Source organism: Aedes aegypti, chromosome 2 (assembly GCF_002204515.2).
Source record: "Aedes aegypti strain LVP_AGWG chromosome 2, AaegL5.0 Primary Assembly, whole genome shotgun sequence".
Lineage (NCBI taxonomy): Eukaryota > Metazoa > Arthropoda > Insecta > Diptera > Culicidae > Aedes > Aedes aegypti.
Window position 1 is genome coordinate 134,970,667 of NC_035108.1, and position 19,993 is coordinate 134,990,659.

Sequence of the window (19,993 nt, forward strand, 5' to 3'; positions counted from 1 at the left end):
ACTACCCATTGGAAGCCCACACAATAGAAACCTCAGCCAGCACAGTTGCTGGCTAGTGTTGTGAACCACTGAAACAGATGAAAATTTCACAGAAAACTACTTTTATTGTTAGATTGGCAAGGAAGACAAGAGAGAAGAAAATCAAACTTTCAATACCTTCCTCCCCTATAACCAAACATACAGTGGTCAGAATCCTGGAGTTCCAATACGTTGGAGTAATGCAAGTATACAATACATTTGAATATTCTTCCAAGAAATAGTACATTTTTTTTAAACTACACGTTAATGCTTTCAGTGGGCTATTTGCCCTTTGAAGGAAGTACCACAATAGACAACGGACTAGCATGCAACGCCCAGTGGCGCAGTCGGAAAACATTGCTCTCGAAAAGTTTTCGACCTGAGGCGGGAATCGAACCCAAACTCCTTAGCACGATGCGGTTAAATGCCTCGGTGGCACTAACCGCACGGCTACGAAGCCCACATGTATACAAGTATTTGTTGCCCACATGTATACATGTATTTGTTAAAGGCTGAAGGTTTATCAGTTTTTAGGATTATCTTTCAGGATCGTCTTATTCTTCTTCTTCTTGGCATTACGTCCTTACTTAGACAGTAGCTTCTCAGCTTAGTGTTCTTATGAGTACATCACAGTTATTGACTGAGAGCATTCTTTGCCAAAGTTGCCATTTTCGCATTCGTATAGCGTGTGGCAAGTACGATGATACTCTATGCTCAGGGATGTCAAGGAAATTTTCATTACGAAAAGATCCTGGACCGACCGGAAATTGAACCGAGACACCTTCAGCATGGCTTTGTTCAGGATCGTAGAAATCAGGGATTCTTTTCGCGATTAAAAAAAAAAAAAAAACAAAAAACATCAGCATTTTCTTCAGCGTTTTTTTTTTGAATGCCGTTTAAAAGTTGCTCACATTTTTAGCAGCAAATCTAATTTTGCCAACCAGTTCAAACAGTGGAGCATCCAAATGTCTCGCCATTGATTTGTACAGTAGTTATACAACAAATTCATTTGGCATCGTAATTGAGATTATTTCTGATGATGCTAAAAAAAAATCTTGAAAGATTATAGAAATCTTATAAAAGGTTATTTACAGAGGGATGACGACCTATTTTTTCACTATGGATTTTGACAGCTTGAGCTGTGCCTCCTTATCGGGAGCATAATTTAGGGGTCTATTTTGTAAATCGAGCGATTCCATGTGACTCATCTGTAGTCATTGTCGATCAAAGCAAGCATGCATATTACAGATGTCACCCGTCGACTCCCATGGACCGATGCACGAGTTCACTATGGACCGATGCACGAGTTCACTATTTGACGTTTGAGCGGTGCCGTGTTATTTACGTGACCATGGCAACGAGTGAATTCGGCACCGCTCAAACGTCAAATTAGTGAACTCGTGCATTGGTCCATTTGATGTTTGAGCGGTGCCGTGTTATTTACGTGACCATGGCAACGAGTGAACTCGGCACCGCTCAAACGTCAAATTAGTGAACTCGTGCATTAGTCCATAGTAATCTAGTCACATAAAGTGACAACTGTCGATAAACTCGAGTGACAGAGCCGAGTCGAGCGAAATTTTTGGTCGACAGTGACTCCAGTCGAGTCGTTTTTGATCGACTCGACTTGTAAAATAGGGCCCTTATACTCCAGAATCAAATTTATCAAACACATATAGGGCCCTATTTTATAAGTCGAGTCGACCAAAAACGACTCGACTGGAGTCACTGTCGACCAACAATTTTGCTCGACTCGGCTCTGTCACTCGAGTTTATCGACGGTTGTCACTCTATGTGACTGGATTACTATGGGAGTCGACGGGTGACATCTGAAGTATGCATGCTTACTTTGATCGACAATGACTACAGGCAAGTCACATGAATCCACTCGATTTACAAAATAGACCCCATATGGAGCAATGCACGGGTTCACTATATGCCGTTTGAGCGGTGCCGTGTTATTTATGTGGCCATGGAAACCAGTGAATTCGGCACCGCTCAAACGTCAAATTAGTGAATCCGTGCTTAGGTCCATTCTTCGGATGTTTGTTCCTGCTCCTATGAGGGAAAACAGTGCAAAACGCATGGAGCGCAACGAAATCTGCTAAAGCTGTTTGATGGTAATAAGCTGCAGATAAGCAAATGTTTCTTCGAATAATTAAACCATAGATAACAGACAAAAAAAGGATGTATGAACCAATTTCTTTAGATTAAAACGCAAGTAATGCGTTGAATTTGTGTGTCGTGATTCATTTCCCCACATACGCACTAACTATTTCGTTGATGTGCACATTTGTATAGGTGAGTTCCGCTATCGTTTTATAAGAGGCAACATAAAAAGATCCTCGTAGCAATCCCGTGGTTATTTACAAAATTTTAGAACTTGGAATTCCGTGACATTGCATTTCTAAACTATTTTGGAGGAATGCTACTCCAAAATAGTTACAAATTATTCGTCGATCAAATAAGGATTTACAGAAAAAATAAAATCATTCAAATATCACTCTAAAATAAATATGGCTAATTTTAAGAAATGGGTATTTTTGAGTAATTTTCCACCAACATTTTTGAACTCCAAAAAACCTAACCATTTTGACACACAATTTGGTATGTGGACTACGTGGTGCCTAAGGACAAAATTTTTGTAACTTGTAGTTAAGTAAACTTTTTAAGTCAGTTTTAGTCTTATTAATGTATGCTTCTTTTCTTTTTTTTTCATCCATATGTTTATCCCTGGGAGGAAGGCACAGGTACTTCACACGAAATATTGTACGAAGTTTTTTTTTGTAAACTGCAAGATAGCTCCAGATTGCGCAATTGGATTAATAAAAATCGCTAGTTTTCTTTAGTTATGTACCTCCGATGTTTCCGGACAAACATGGAAAAAGGACCAAAGTTTTCTTTTTTACACCCGATTCTGTTTTTGCACGGGGGATGCGTACCGTGCAAAAATAGTTTTCAGTTCAAAATTTCAAAAACCGTGCAAAAAAGTAACACAATTTCTCGACGTTTCATCCAAAAATAAGGTTTTGGCGAAAAAAATATATGGAAACTTTTTTTGCACGTCCGTGTAAAAAAAAAATCTGTGCACAAACAGAATCGGGAGTATATGATTTTGACCATGGAGTGACAGAACTCTGTTTAATTTTCAGCAAAATCTAAGAAGATTTTTTGTGCAAATTCTAAACAATCATTGAGATGAGAGTTCAAGGCTTTTTGACGGAATTAGTGTCGGCATTTGCGATTCTATTTTCTTAAAGTTTTCTAGAGAAAAGACAAAAATATGAGCCTAATTGAGACTGACGCCGATGTTGCTCTACAGGCTTACAGCAGAACCAAGACTCCCGGTTAACTAGCTCAGTAGCATGAGATCCTTTAACTGAGTCGCAGGGTCGGCATGCTACTGGGTAATTCGAAGAGGCTCCGCGGAACAGCGGGTGCAGAAACTATGGAATTCTAAGATATTGGAATGAACGATATTGGCGAGCGCTCGCAGTTTCTGGTGAGTCTAGCTCGGTGACTTGGTGTTCTGGAAGATGGTGGTTTTCTCGCTTAGCCAGGTATAAAGCAAAAGCGGATTGCTTAGGCAGGGTACAATGGTGGCTTGCCACTGTAAGGCTACTAAAAAAGCTTGGGGGTCTGTGGCAATACATGGAAGCAAGAAAAACGGTCCTGAATGAACAATGGCTGGTACTATTTGTCATTCATTTCACAAACACACACTTTTATACAGTATTCTCACTCACGACTAATTTGCACAAACGCGGAATTGCTAATAAGCACTAGTAGACTCCATAAACCTTATAAAGCCCTCCTTTTACCTTCCAGTTTTCCAATCTTTCCTTATCCCTCCATTATCCTTCCTTGTAGGTTCTCACCGCCCATCCAGTTCAAATTTTCGCCTATTTTACCACAGTTAATTCCTTCGTCTTTTTCATACCATCGAGCCACACTATGTACCACAAAATATCTACTACATATATCAAAAATATAATATAAATATCAGTCGGCTCTCCATAACTTGATAGAGTATAATAACTCGATGGATTTTTCGGTCCCTTGAATTTCCCATACATCATGCTTCCTATAAGTCGAGATTTCTATAGCTCGATATCTCCACTAGTCGATGTCACGTGCAAAGCAAATTTCCCTGTGTTACTCGATATCTATCAAAAATACTTTTTATGCAGGGAAACATGAACCACTTTATGATTGGAAGTGATTAAATGCTTGCAAGTTGTAATGAAAGTTGAAAAACATAAAAATAAAAATATTGATTTTCTGTGACAAATAGTGATTAGTGGAAATACATATAGAAAATTGATCCTTCGATTTTTGTTTTTTTTTTTTGTGTCGGTATGTTCTATAACTCGATAACTCTGTAAGTCGATGATCCCTTGAAAATTGAGTTATGGAGAGTCGACTGTAACTATAATCTGCTTATTCTACTATCACGAACATTTTATCCCATTCATCCTGCTCACCCAACACCCAATGAAATCTCTAAAAACACTACAGTTTTTCAACAACATGCACATATAAAAAAAAAAACTAGAGGTTTTGTAGCCAAACGGTTATAAATGATTTGGTGAAATCATGGAATTTTCTTTGGATTAAACCTTTGAGTGGTTTTGATGAAATTCGTAACAGAAAGCAGACAATAATTTCTATCGAAAAAATGAACCCGTTGTTGCTGTTCCAGTTTTGCCAGATCAGCTGCATTTAAACAAAGAACAAATTAGATGACTGATTGGGATTAACAGACATCCTCAGTGTATACATGCTGGTGATCTTCTACTTTTAGGCAACAATGGCGCCTGTCACGTCAGAATGCAGACCGATGTGAGGAAGGGGGAGGAATTGATGTTGCATTGAAACTAGCTCACAGTAGACCGAATATACCCCTGCATCTACGCCAGTTTTTGCGGGAAGGTATACTACTCATATTCGCATAACAGTCTCATGGATATAGGAATTCCATGAAACATGGGACTGTTATGGCAATATGGGTAGTTTTATAGCAGAGAGGTTTGCTTTTTGGTTAGCTGACTGCCTATGTATCAGACGTAAGGAAAGGCGTGCTGATATAATGTAGGACAAATCGAAGCGTAGGGAAACGGATTCTTGTCTGTCTTCAGTTCTTTTAGCGATTGATATGAACGAATACTTTAAGGGGTCTATTTTATAAGTCGAGTCGATCAAAATGACTTGACTGGAGTCACTGTCGACCGAAAAATTCGCTCGACTCAGCTCTGTCACTCGAGTTTTTCGACAGTTGTCACTCTATGTGACTGGATTACTATGGGAGTCGACGGGTGACATCTGAAATATGCATGCTTGCTTTGATCGACAATGAGTACAGACGAGTCACATGAATCTGCTCGATTTACAAAATAGGCCCCTAAGTGAGATAAATTAGGAGTGGAGGATAGATGCAAGTGAGATAAAACTACAAAGTACGAGGAAAGGGATGGGCCTGGGATTGAACACATGACCTTCTGCGAAGCACAAACGGTAGCCATTCGACCCCGCCAGAAATTTTCGGTCGAACTTTCATTGCATGGAAAAAAATAAACATAATATATTATTCATTTTTTATGTAAAAGCGAAGCTAGGCTTATAGTAAGGATGCTTTGATGTGTATTACAGTCAAACCTCCATGAGTCGATATCTGAAGGGACCATCGACTCATGGAAATATCTAGGGGCCTATTTTGTAAATCGAGTTGATTCATGTGACTCGTCTGTATTCATTGTCGATCAAAGCAAGCATGCATATTTCAGATGTCACCCGTCGACTCCCATAGTAATTCAGTCACATACAGTAACAACTGTCGAAAAACTCGAGTGACAGAGCTGAGTCGAGCGAATTTTTCGGTCGACAGTGACTCCAGTCGAGTCAGTTTGATCGACTCGACTTATAAAATTGACCCCCTAGTCGTGGAAATGAATTCGTTGGAAAGCCGTTTGAAGGGACCATCATAGTAACCATGAAATTTTGTGTCCAGTATGGTTCCATGAGTCGACTCATCGACTCATGGAGGTTTCACTGTAGATTTTGCATAAATGATTCGAAATCAATTTTGGCTCATAGTGGGGCAAAAGTTCGAATCAGCGGGTCAAAATATCGACCCATATACAGGTCGGACTCGATTATCCGGAGACTCGATTATCCGGGGACTCGATTATCCGGGATTCGATTATCCGGAATTTTAGACTCGATTATCCGAAATTTGTTTTTTTATGTTCTTGTTTTTCAATTTTTATTCATAATTCTGAGATAGTTTGGTATTGCAATATACAATATGAATGGTTTTGCAGTATTGAACGTGTTTAGGAAAAGGGGGGTTTGAAAAAGTTGTCTTTTGTGTATGCTGGTCAAATTTTTTTTCTTGTGAAAACCCCTACTGTTCCTAGAAATAATTTCTGGCTACACCACATCATATAAATAAAACAACAAAAAAAAAGATAATATTTAAGTTCTTTAATTGAAGCTTTCAATTTTTTTCTTAGTGATTCGATTATCCGGAGGATTCGACTATCCGGAGCGAAAAAAAATGGATGCTCTGAATAATCGAGTCCGATCTGTATTATCCGCGGAAAAACTTGCAAATTGCCATAAATTCACATATATCTTTTAATTTTAGTAAAATATGCCCGATCATGCAAAAAAAAGTCACTAAAATTTCACGTCTTTACTTAGTTCGGCGAAAAAAAATTTTTTTGGGTATATTCCAAATAACACTGTTTTGGGTAATTGTTCGATAAAAATTTAGTGTGTCTTTTTCTGCAAACATAAATTAACGGCTGGTATAAAGTATCGATACTTAGTGTTTCAGACAGTGAACTTTTGCCCCACCGCGGCGGGACAAAAGTTCGTTCAAGACAATCACTTTTAAAATTGTTATAGCTAAAACTGGGTAAATATTTTGACACAAATTTATTCAGCAAAATTGTAGCCAATATGTTGAAGGTTTTCTGTGTGGTATTTATTTCTTTTCTATAGTTATAATTTTTCTGGAAATACCACTAAGGTCGAACTGTTGCCCCACCTTACTCTATGAAAAATGGATTATGGGCCAGACCCTAATCCTTTTAATGTCGATATTGTTAGAAGCTCTAATAAAAAACATCCGTTTGATTTTGACACTGTTCGATTTAGACAGCATGAATATTTTTGGCACATCGAACAGGCACTGTATTCATTGTGAATCGAATTTTAGCTCAAAAGTTGAATAAAGTTATTAAACTGTTAGAGGTATACCAAAGTACTGTAAAAGTGCCATTATTCATCGTATGGCTCTTTTGCGTTAGCATTTATTTTACCATCATAATACACAAATAAAAGCTTCAACTTGAAATTTACCTTCCGACCACATTTCAAATGGCTGCCGACGAGTGCATCTGTCTGAATGCGGTCAACAGCGTAGCGCTAGGCGATTTCATGGCTTTGATCAATCCAGGAGCACCCGGGAAAATGCTATAAAAACCGGGAAACCACGACGGAAACGAGGAGCCTTGCAGTTGAATGTAGTTTCTCCGTTTAGGCTGACCCAGTTTCAAATCGATTTCGAACACGGGGTCTAATTTCTGCGGTGTTGGTTCAATTTTCGCTTTTTTCATTTCTTTTATACTGTTCAAAAAATGGATTTAGAATTTATGAATTTAGTTAACAGATTTTAATATTTACCTAGTTTCCAAAACCTGTTTGGTTACTCCTTCCGTTGGAACCGGAACCAAACTAGCTTTCAGTGCGACTTCCGCAGTAGTTCGATCCAAATTGTTCATATTGTTGATTTCTTCGGCGGGAATATTCCTCGGTATTGGAACATCCCCGACGACACCGCTAATTTCGGCTGAGGGAGCTGCTTCGGGGAATAAGGTTTCAACAGTCTTCTCGGGATCTGCCACCACCGAAACGCCCACATCTTCCAGCTCCATCATTTCAGCCAATCTCAAAGCATCGTCCAGTTCTTCTTCCGTTGGAGCTGTATAGGTCCATTCTTGCGCTTCCTGGTAGCGTTTGCGGATGTCTTCACGTTCTTGTTTTGAGTATGGTCTTCGACTTGGAAGATTTTTCCTACGCTCCTCTAATATCCGACGGTATTCTCTGTCGGCCTCTTTCTTTTGACGGTAATTATCTATTCGCTCTTGTCGTGCCAGCTCTAGTTCCGATCTCCTTTGAGTAACTTGATCTGGCCTATCCGGTGACTCAGCTAGACCTTGTAGCATTGTCGTCAACTTGGGTTTTTCTTGTGGTACAAATGGCTTTGCTTGTGCTAAACTTTCAGCGAGCTCTTGCCTATCAAGTATGGCACGGTTCCAATCACCAGTCACTTCCAATAGTTGCCGCATCTTTGGGCTTTGCGTTACTCCATATTTTGTTCGGAAACCTTCGACATCGAGAACGACAGCATCTCCATGTGTTTCTTTATCGTACATGCTTCTGATCTTGGACAGGACAGCAGATTTCCTTTGTTTGAGTTCCGCCATGTCAGCGCCCATACCTCGGAAGCGTTGTATATCAGCATCTATCTTCGAAGCGAACTCTTTGGCTGCGGCAACGGAAGGTTCATCGGGAAATTCATGCACTTTTCTAGACTTCTTCATGGCTTGCATAGCTTCAACGATTGGCGGAGGTAACGTGGCTCCTTCTGGGCTACCATCGGAGCTGGCAGTCATTCTTATACGGGCTGCACCTCGACGGGCAACCGGTCTCCTAATTGGTTCTGGCGCTGGTTTGTCCTCTGGAGTTGGCACATAGTCTACAAATTCCACAACACGTCCACCTATATTGAACACTTCGGCATCGTCATCTTCGGTAGATACGCGCTGTTTGGCAGCCGTCCTCGGAAGATGTATTCTTGCTTTTCCAACCGGAGTTTTTGGTTCAACGGGAATTGCTCCACGACTTGGTGCTTTCTTGACAACACCCTTTGCAATTTGTACTTTACCTGATCGAGATGTTGGTCTCTGTCTAACAGGTTGACGAGATGGTCCCTCCTCTGGAGATGGGACCCAGTCAACGAACTCCACTTCCCGTCCAGCTATGCTGTAAACTTCGGTATCATCAGTTACAATGCGTTGTTTTACAGCTGTTCTTGGCAGTTGAGCCTGGGGTCGCCGAACTGGGGTTGAAGGTTCAACTCGACGAACCGCACGGGGAGTTGCTGGAGCCGTTCTAGGTCGACCAGTTGCTCTTGGCGCAGACCTTACAAGTCTACTCTGCGAATGAGTAGTTAAACGCTGCGGAGTGGAAGTCCGTTTGCTGGGTGGAACAATTCTTGATTGTGACTGTGACCTCAAAAAGCTTGGCTTTGGTAGCAATGATGTAGACGGGACACGTGATACGGGAGGGGCTGCAATTCGCGTTGAACTGGTTGGAGCTGCGGGAATTCTTGAGGGCCTGGGAACTTGAGCGAGCACGTTTGCCGAACCGGGGAGAGGGATGACTTTTTGAGAACTCGAAGACGCTGCCAAGGGTGTACTTTGCAAGGAGGGCTTGAAGAAACCTGGTGGTCTCAGCCCCGAGGGTGGCCTTATTTGTTCGGGTCTCCGAATGGCTTGCGGGGTTTGAAGTTGGCTTCTACTGGGCGGCCCGATCCTGCTTGGTGTTGCCAGGCCTTGAGTAAGGGCTGGTTGCCTACGTCCGGCTGCGGATGGTGGCGGAATCCTGCTTGTGAAACCCGGAGTGCGAAGTCCTCGCGTTTGACTGGAATTTAGTTGCCGATAATGAGCATCACTATCGCGTACAGGGCTGTGCCGTAGCTGCCTAGGCGACACAATTTCTTGAAATTCGGGATTCATTGGATCGATAAAGATGGAACGTTTTACGGAAAATTTCTTTGGATGACCGCACAAGAAATCGCTCAAACGGAATGAGGTGTCAAAAAGAATGAAATTAATGCAAAGATTGCTATGTTGAATATTTTACACAGAAATAAATTGTATACTGTGGTCCAGACTGTGGTTTACAAAATTTATTTACATATTATTTATTTATTTATTTATTTTTAACTTTTAATTTAGAAAGAGGGAAAACCCCTTTGAGTGATTTTATTTTAAAATCTTTCTCAAAAGGGCGCAAAACCTCTTTATCTTTACGATTACGTTATAAAAAGAAAAAAAACTTAAAACTAAAGGCCCATCCGGAAAGGATCTATTGCAGAGCCGAAGTCATCAGATAATGGATGCAAATCCCCATGGTGGAAGGAAATGAGGTAGTTAATAAACTAATCAATATGAAAGTAAAAAAAAAAAACCAAACATATACAAAAAGAGTATCAAACATGATAAGAGATTTTGTTTAAGGCGAAGTAGGCCGTCATTGGAATTTGTACGCGTCGTTGATGATTGTTGCTAATTCATCTCACGATTTCGAATCAAAGAAAGTCAGTTAGTTTTGCACTGACACAGCTGAAAAAGTATCAGCATACTTTATGCATGATACTTTTTCAAGTCATTATAAACTATCAGGACTGAGTCTTATCAATTTGAAATGCAAGCTGAAAAGTCATCATTGTTGCCAAAACGAATGACGGGCTACTTAGCCTTAAAAATTCAAATATATTTTTCATTATCAGAAAACATTTTTGAGCCAAAACATCTCTTACTGAATTTGGAATTTAATATGCCAAATTTATTATTTTATTGAAAAGTTTGTTTCTGGGTAAAACGTAATGAGAGCATTTCAATACAATGTGATCAATATCTTCATAAAATCTACCACATTCACAAAGATTGGAGTCATTTAAATTCATACGATATAGATAACAATTGCAAATATAATAATTGGACATTAATCTAGAAAACGAGCTTATAAAATTACGCTCCACAGATAATTTTTTAAACCAAGGAATTGTACTCACTTTAGGACAAATAGAATAATGATATCTTCCTTGATTACTTGTATCCCATGAAGTCTGCCAATTTTTAAAGAATCTTTTTTTAATTTAGAAAAATATTCAGAAGTGTAAATAACACGTTTATATGTTGTACCACGAAAAACACCTAATTTTGCCAAACAATCAGCTTGTTCATTTCCATATATATATTGCAATGAGCTGTGTAGTATACTGCTAAGAGTACTAAGAGTAAGTACCTCTTATGGCATACCTTGTGATGTATCGCATCGTCATCTGAAGGTGCATACCTTGAGTTTAATTAACCTTGCATTGCATGACACTGACAGGAGGAACATAAACAAAGGTCGGGGATTATGTGGTTGGCAACGGAGAGAGACGGACGGACAGAATCTTACAGCTGGCGACGAGGAGAAAACAAAATGAGGTAGGGTTTCGTTCTACTTCGTCGTAAGAGCTACTATTCGTCGTATCAAACTTAAAATGTTCCACTACGGCGGGTATTGCAACATAGCTTAATTTTCGAATGTAATTTTGTCAAAGCTTTTATGATTCGTCCACCTGTACACCAAAAATGCAATGAAACTACTGTATTTCGATAAATAACATCAGTTCAATCATCCACTTTGCACTTTTTCACCGAAATCGCATGGACGAACACGATTTGAGAGAAATGCTTAGCGATCGACATCAGTCACACCACTTTCGAACACAAGTTTCTTCCCGCCCCCGTGGGTGACTTACTTCGCCGGGCACTTATTTTCACTATGGAAAACCTTCGTACTTCTTTACTGAAGGATTTCATTCCAATCACACGCCGTAAAATTTCAATTGGGTCCTAAAATTTTTAATGAAATCTTGTTTTTATTCCATAACACGAAAGAACACCTCACTGCATCTACTTCAGCAATTTTTCCCGCCCAAATAACGGCTATATCATGTTTAAACTTTAATTTAAAAATTGGGTCCATAAATGAACCTTGACACTTAAGATCATGTTTGACGTTCGCTTAGTAGACAAAAACACCACAGAGGCTTTAGTTTTAACACTGGGGTTGTTCCTATCTGACATTTCGGAAGGGACACGGAAAACAAAATACATCCAAGGTATCTAGAAGGGAGGTACCCCAATGTGTCAGATTTCCCATTCCGCCATTTTGAAATGCCAAGGGACAGCTGGCGAGTTTGTTTTGGTTGTTTGGATATCAGATGCATGGCGTGACAAAGTAGGTATAGAATGTTTCTTTTACACCCACATCTGTGTGGTATACGCGGCAAAGTATCTGAATTTACTTCACTGTGTAATGCACTGATAGTAGAATGACTTAACTTACGAGATAAAGTTACAAGAATACAACCGTCATCGTCAGACGGCGACACCGTGGCGCATCCTCTCTTTCATCGATAGACCATCGGTGGTGGGTGGCTCTTACCCGCTGCACTATTCGAAATTTCCACATTTACATGCATTACATTCAATTGTAAACCAATTTTTCAAATAATCTGCTTTTCTTCGAAACAAAAAACCGGAATACTACATTAAAGACGAAAATTTGATTCGCGACAAAATGCTGGAGAAAACTTTCACTTCACTGTGTTTATGTTTGTTGGAATAAACATTCCCTAACAACCCCATAGAAACGGTTGAGTACACAAACCCGCCAGCTAGCCAACTCGCCAACAATCACTTCCGCTTTCCCCGCATCTAACCACACCGCGCACCCACTGACTGCTAAGATCGGTAAACCTGTCATTATAATAATCTTGAATACATCCAAAATTTGAGTTTAAGCCAAAGGGTGTGACAAAATCTAAAATAAACATAAAAAATGTTTTTTTGTACTTAAACTACCGGAAAACATTAAAAAATTGAGTAAACATGGGTTCTTGGCCTAAACTTAAGCGTTTGGCACTAAAATTGGGACAGGGCTTTAGGACCCTATTAATTACCAAACTTTACGAAATTTCATCCACCGCCGCGTATAATTGAGAATGTAAACAAAGCTCAATCCGTCGTACTGAGAAAAAAAGCTTGTGCGCATCAATGTGTGCGCGACGCTCGACGTAAAAATACAATTCCTTTGATTGTGTTGTTTTCGCTGTACTGTGAGCAAATGCCATAATTGTACGGTCAAAAGGAATTGTGTTCATATGTTTGGGTTGAATTTTGATGAAGAGCAATTAATTTTAAAGGAAATTAGTACATTCCATCATGCTGAAGGAATGGTCTTATCCACTGGTGTACTAAACCAGCTCGGTCGAAGAATTTTGACACAAGAGCGGGTCCAGATCACGTGGGGACCATACGGGAGCGTGCCCCGCTCAAGTGTCACAATTCTCAGACCGAGCAAATTTAGTACACCAGTGGATTAGACCATGGAGGGAGATGCCCGTAGATCTATATATTCTAGTAAAACATTTTATTATAGCGTTGATATATTGTGTTTTAACCACTCAATACATCACAGTGAGCCGTAAGTTGTGGGACGAATCTGGAAACTGATTGCGACGGAGTTGAAAACGATACGACGGATTGAGAATACGATAAGATGCATTTTCTTTGCATTATTTCCAAAAACAGATCAAGATTTATCAAAATGTTATTGTACAATGCTAAAGCCGTTTTGAGAAAGAATTGTTTGGCACCGGTTTGTATCAGCATCATTCACTGCAATACTGGGAAAATTGCAGCACTCACTGATCAATGCTTAATACGATGGATACTAGCACATCACCCTAAATATGCAATTAGCAGAAAATCAACTGTTGGTGATTGGATTCACAAAATGAAGTCGGAGGAATGTGCGATTTGTGCAAATCTGGTGTGAAGAAGTGCCAGAAAACATGCGAAATGTTTCTGAAGCGAGAATTGGGCAGAATTTTCCGGGGCGAACTTTGCGAGAATCAGAGTGATTCTCATGGCGTTGGCGGAAATCTGTAGGATTTCCCTTGAATGAAAAGCGAGAATTGATAGAATTCTCCCGGGGGCAAAGTTCGAGAGAACCAGATTGGTTCTCATGGCGTTGGCGGAAATGTGAAAGAATTTCCCGAGAAAATTGCGAGAATTGGTAGAATTCCCCGGATGGCATATTTTGAAAACAGGAATTATCCTGATGAAATTTATATGGCGGAAATCAGCAGGATTTCAAAATGAGAGAAGTGGTAGAATGCTTCTAAAGAGTATCGAGCATGCATATGGCTGGTTGGCATTCGTATAAAATTTGCAAGAGTTCACGACGTGCATATCAGGAAGTATCTGGGGTTATAATCGAAGAGATTTGATGAAATGAAGCAGAAAAAGAACACCCGGTTTCCCACGGAGGATTGCAATTGAACTGAGTCGATGAAAATCATAGTTCAGAGTTGGGTCATAGGTTCAGAAGTGCAATGCGGTTGTCATAAAGGTGTAATTGAACGAGCGCAAGCGCAGCATAGTGGGATTGAGTTTTGGAAGAATGCAACTGAATTGCATAGGACCTAGGAGGTTTTCTTCTGTTGCGTGGGCGTCTGTTTGACAGAGAATGATTTTTCTAATTGTTTTGTAGAGGCAGTAAGAGTGGGTCACTAACTATTATTTGTTTGTACTGGAGTCATGCATGAGAGCAAGTAGCGATCTTTGTTTGAGTACCGGCGATGTGGAGTGACTGTTGTCCAGTCGAAATATTTTGCAGTACGCAGTGGATCTCCAGTTCATTCAATGATCGATGTATTTGTTTTTGATGACGACATGATAGGTTGCGAAATAGCATGTTTTTCGTTTTCTAAGTTCTGGACATAATATGTCATACAAGTCATCAGATTGAAATAAGAGATCAAGGACAAGATGTCCCTTGTACTAAAGTTTTGTGCCTGTGCTGGAAGATGGAAGAGTGATTGAAAGAGTGGCCAGCAAAGTGTGTGCATTAGCCAGAGTAGTGAAGTGAACCCGCCTTGGTTTCCAGTGGGTAATATAGAATTTTGTGCTACTCCAACTGTACCCAATAAGAAAATTGTATAGTAGTTGTCAGTAATCTGTCGTTTATGGATAGGAAGAGTTTTGATTGGTTAACTGAGAAAGTGATTGTTATGCGTATTTCGACTGCGAGAACATTGCGGTAGGTGATAGACATGGTTTGCAGTAATAGTGGTTAACACGCTTAATGGTATGGATGCCCTAGTGTAGATGTGGATGTGAAAGTCAGAGGAAAACAATATGCAATTTGTCTCAAAAACCACCCAGAATCTGGGTGAAAATTGCTCAAATTGAATAATACAGCATTTTGATGAGTCTGGAGAGCGTGTGCACGTTTCTCAGGGGAGTATGCGAGTGTTCGTGAGTTCAAATGTTACTAAGCTCTATGGACCGATGCACGAGTTCACTAATTTGACGTTTGAGCGGTGCTGAATTCACTGGTTGCTATGGTCCCATAAATAACACGGCACCGCTAAAACGTCAGATAGTGAACCCGTGCATAGGTCCATATACCAATCCAACCGCCTGCGTAGTAGTGTAATGTTGGCAAAATTCTCTTTGTTTGTTGTGGGAACTGTCAAAACATTGCTTTTGTTTGCTGTAAAAAAGCAAACATAAACAGAATTGCTGCCGAGCATGCATTTACTTGTTGGACTGACGCTGACCGAAAGCTCATATAACGTCATACAAACATCGATACGTTTTCATTATCAGGAAATCGACTTGTGTAAGATGGACCATACGTTGCTATTCGTGGCAGTTTGCCTGAAAACCTCTTTAAAGCAATGATTCTGTAAGGTGAACGTGACTGAATTTCCTCTCAATGATGTTAAAAACCTAATGAGGTTGTTAACAAATACAGAACATCGGAGTTATGTTGCAAAGTTGTATAACTAAACTCGGTTGGTTGTTTTCGTGATTCCTTTTCTTGTTGGTTCAACGTGTTCTTGGGCTGGAAATTTTCGAGTTTTTCTTTGAACTACTGACTACAGAAAAGCATAAGGTAATCACGTTAGTATGATGGACAAATGCGTGTCTGGGTCGAGGCAAGACCGAATACAAGCTTTGTTATTGACTGCTGAAATATTCATTAGCTTGTATTCGAAAAGGACCGAAAATATTTGACAGATTTGTAATGCTGCTCATAGTCGGGGTATTGCTGAAAGCAGCCGAAGGAATTGATACAGTAAAGCCTCATACATAAATACAAAAAAAAAAAACAATGCAAAGCAATGGTGTAAAAGATGGCACGCAGTAGATGCATTAGCATGAGTTGACTTTGTATTGTGTAGGGGTTACCAATTGATGACGCATCAAACAATCAGTTACACTTACGAATCAATTCACAGAAAAACTTAACACGATGGTGGCGTCCTGTTTGAAGTTATAGTTTTGGTTATTATGGAATTTAATTAAGTCAATGATCGAGCGAAATGCCAAAAGTTTTGTTGAATGAAAACCGATATACTAGATCAAAGGATCAATGGATGAAAATAACAGAATGTAAAACAGTTGCTTGCACTCGTATCAATGAGAATTTCAACATGTGCACGCGTTTCGATATTAATTCATACTAAAGTTTATTTACTGGATTCAATCAAAAATACCTTAACAAAATGCTTCCACTATTATGCATTCAGTTGGGACTCCAATAAGTTGTGCAATGAATAGCTCGTTTAGTTGCTTAAGGGATATTGTTTTACGAATATTTCGTAATATTATTAGCGTTTGAATAATATTGATGGAAGTTGGATAGTATCAAGCTTCTGTTGGTAAATATACTCTTGTATGGCAGAAAGGTGCTGTACTTTACACTAGTTTAGAGGGTAGTTGATTCTAAGGGGCTTATAAAGTTTATAATGGTCAAGTGTGTTGGTACCATTTGTGTGGATGTAATCAGTGGTGGAAATGAATCGCAAATAAACAAAAGTTAAGCAGGAGCAACGCTCACACGCTCTCGAACAAATAACGACCGATGTGCTCAATATTTCATGTATCGTAGAACCAGAGTAAAACAAATGTCGAATGTCGTTTATTTTGGGCGATTATTAGCAAATAAAGCATGCAGCATGAATCAACGGAAATACAAGTTATGGTAGCATTATTTTGCAACATATTAACAGAATTTGTTCACCGTATTTCACCACTGGATGTGATAGTGAACTTCAGAGCAAAATACATATGCGTTCTGAAATTATTACTATTTCTCAATAGAAATCAATAGCAAACTATGTATAACGTTTGGATGTCGGTAAGTGTTATAGATGGACTTGGAACGCGCGGTAATGATGAATTTAATTTGTATATGAAGTTCTCGGGTGAGTTGCTAAGTCGATAGTGTAAGATCGTTTTTACATTGATCTGCCTGAAGTTACTGAATGTACGAACGTACATGGCTTGCATGGGAGTTTGTTTAGTATTATACGCATCAGGCAAACTTTGAACTAAACTCTACCTTTGTCGAGTATGTTCGTGCGGTGTTTTCATTGTGAAGCGATGAATAATTTATTTTACATGAGCTATGTCTGTGTGTTTGTGTTTCAAATATTGTTTGGAGTTTATGAATTCTGGAATAGCATACTTTCCTTCCTGGGATAGTATAAGCTTAGAAAAAAAAAGAAAAAAAGAGGAAGGTACTGTTGAGAACTATTTAAGAGAGATAGACAGATTTTGTTGTGCTTTTAGATAATACAAATCTGAATACAAAACTTGTTTATGATTAGGAGTTCATACTTCAATCAGCAAAAGAGACTGAAACGCATGTACAATTGATGCATGTTATTTGAAGAGCCAATAGTAACCATAGCACCAAAAGGGAATAATATTTGTTCAAGTTCAAAACGATATAAATTTCTATTTAAATATTATCCAGTAAGTTTGTTGCATTTTTATTGAAAAGGGGAGATTGTAGTATACTGCTAAAAGTACTAAGAGTAAGCACCTCTTATGGCATACCTTGTGATGTATCGCATCGTCATCTGAAGGTGCATACCTTGAGTTTAATTAACCTTGCATTGCATGGCACTGACAGGAGGGGCATAAACAAAGGTCGGGGATTATGTGGTTGGCAACGGAGAGAGACGGACGGACAGAATCTTACAAGCTGGAACCCAAACTAATTTGATTAAAAATCCCTTGGAATGTAATTCATGTAAAATTTCTTTTACCATTAATACAATATAATGTGTTTGACATTTTTTGTCAAATCAGGAACTTGAAATTCATCAAAGATCCCCTACCATCAGTTTTGTCACTTCCCCATGCCAAATAATGTGCATTTAAATCGCCTGGTATGGTAAATGGAGCAGGAATATTATTTAAAATTGATTTGATATAATTTAAAGAAAAACGTGCATTAGAAGGTATATACATACTAATAATAGAAAATTGAAAACCATTATGTTTTACAAAAATTGCAACACATTCAATTTGCGAATTAGTAACTAAATTTAAAGACCTAAACTCAATGTTTTTTTCGAATTCCAATTAAAACACCTCCATTAATAATATTAAATGATGGAATTCGAAAAGATTTGAAATCCTCTAACCAAGTTTTATTCAAACATAAAATATCACAATTGAAATTTGCTATCATTGCTGTTAATCTGTCAATTTTTGGAATTATACTACGACAATTCCATTGTACAATTTTCAATTTATTGGAATTTAACATAGCCATTACAAGGAAAAAAGTGAACTGATGAGGGGTCTAAACGAATTTAATTTTTCAAGTATAGATGCTAAAAATGGTAGAAAATTTATTTTAAAAATATTTTTCCAAAAATCACTCAATCCTAAGATTTTGTTTACAAAATTTTAGACAGAGAGATTCAAAATCCCATACACAATCAAAACAGCACGGAGCCCTATGGACCAATGCACGAGTTCACTAATTCAACGAGAAAAATACTCCATAAGTACTTCCAGGGTTCATTCCATGAATATTTACAGGAATACCTCCAGAAACACCAACAAGGATTCCATCACGAATATCTCCAATAATTTGTTCTGAAATACCTTCAAGGATTATTTCAGGAATTTCTTCAAAGTTCCAGAGTTTATTCCATGAATATTCACAGGAATACCTCCAGAAATACCCACAAGGATTTCTTCAAGGATTCCATCAGGAATATCTTATAGAATTCGTTCTGAAATACCTCCAAGGATTACTCCAGGAATTTATTCAAAGATTCCTTCAGGAATCACATTCAGGTAATCCTTCTAGGATTTTTAAAGGGTTCTCTTGGGAAATTTATTCAAAGGTTGCTTTAGCAACTTCTACAGTGATTCCTTCATGAATTCTTGCAAAACGCTTTCCCGAGATTTTTTCAGAAATATCTCCAAGAACTTCTCTAGAAATTTGTTTGTCATTATTTTGCTCCATATGGTAATTTAACGCCGCAAACTTCTGCATAAAGATCCAAACAAATTTAACTCAAAATTTTTTGTTTCATCAGCAATTCCCCTGATTGAGGATTGACATTTTCCAGAAAAAGCTGAAAATTTCACAGAAAACTAATTTTCATTGTAAGGATGATAAGAAAGATAATGAAGGTGGGATCATCAAACTTTTTTTTTTAATTTTCAACTACCGTATTTTAACATGTTTGATATGCAAGTGATAAGGAATCTTTCTTTTCATCTTTGGTGTTGCTCATTTTAGGATACACTAAAGTCTTTTTTTACACGGTTTTTTTTTTGCACGCTTTATTTTTACACGGCTTTTTTTACACGCCTTTCGGAATTAACACGGTACTTTTTTTTGCACAAAATTCGGAAATAACACGGTTTTTTTTACTTATTTACACGGATTTCGAAATTAACACGGCTTTTTTTTCCTATTCACACGGATTTCAGAATTAACACGGTACTTTTTCCACGGATTCTAGAATTACTACGGTTTATTTTAACACAAATTCCAGAATGAGCACGGTTTTTTTTGCACGGATTTTTTTTGCACGGCACGGGGGACCGTGTAAAAAAAAACCTTAGTGTATTGTTCATAGTTTATGAACAAATAGCTTTGCTTGTAATTACCATATTTTTGAGTTTGGTTTGTGAGGGAATGTGCAAGTTGAGGAACAAAGGCCGTTTCTTCAATATCAGCATAATCAACGTGCACAGCCCTCACCTAGCAAGGTGAGCGATGACGATAAGGACGC

At 38.7% G+C, this 19,993-nt stretch overlaps 2 protein-coding genes across 8 annotated transcripts in view; one reads left to right on the top strand and one right to left on the bottom strand.

Annotated features, from left to right (window-relative positions):
* The window catches only part of LOC5577718 (high affinity cAMP-specific and IBMX-insensitive 3',5'-cyclic phosphodiesterase 8), a 730,891-nt gene that overhangs the window by 68,760 nt on the left and 642,138 nt on the right, over positions 1-19,993 (top strand). The gene's annotated exons all lie outside the window — the stretch shown is intronic.
* On the bottom strand, positions 7,279-9,915 carry LOC110676038. Its single transcript, XM_021842500.1, has 2 exons — positions 7,708-9,915; positions 7,279-7,650 (listed from the first exon to the last, which is right to left on the bottom strand). The coding sequence occupies exons 1-2, from the start codon at positions 9,822-9,824 to the stop codon at positions 7,398-7,400; spliced, it is 2,370 nt and encodes a 789-aa protein (XP_021698192.1). The 5' UTR covers positions 9,825-9,915; the 3' UTR covers positions 7,279-7,397.

What these genes read in the sequence shown, in the direction of transcription:
- LOC110676038 (XM_021842500.1), bottom strand. Translation starts at nt 9,824, where the DNA reads ATGAATCCCGAATTTCAAGAAATTGTGTCGCCTAGGCAGCTACGGCAC. An exon ending in AAACAGGTTTTGGAAACTAG is followed by an intron (nt 7,651 to 7,707) that starts GTAAATATTAAA and finishes TTTTTTGAACAG; the next exon opens with TATAAAAGAAATGAAAAAAG.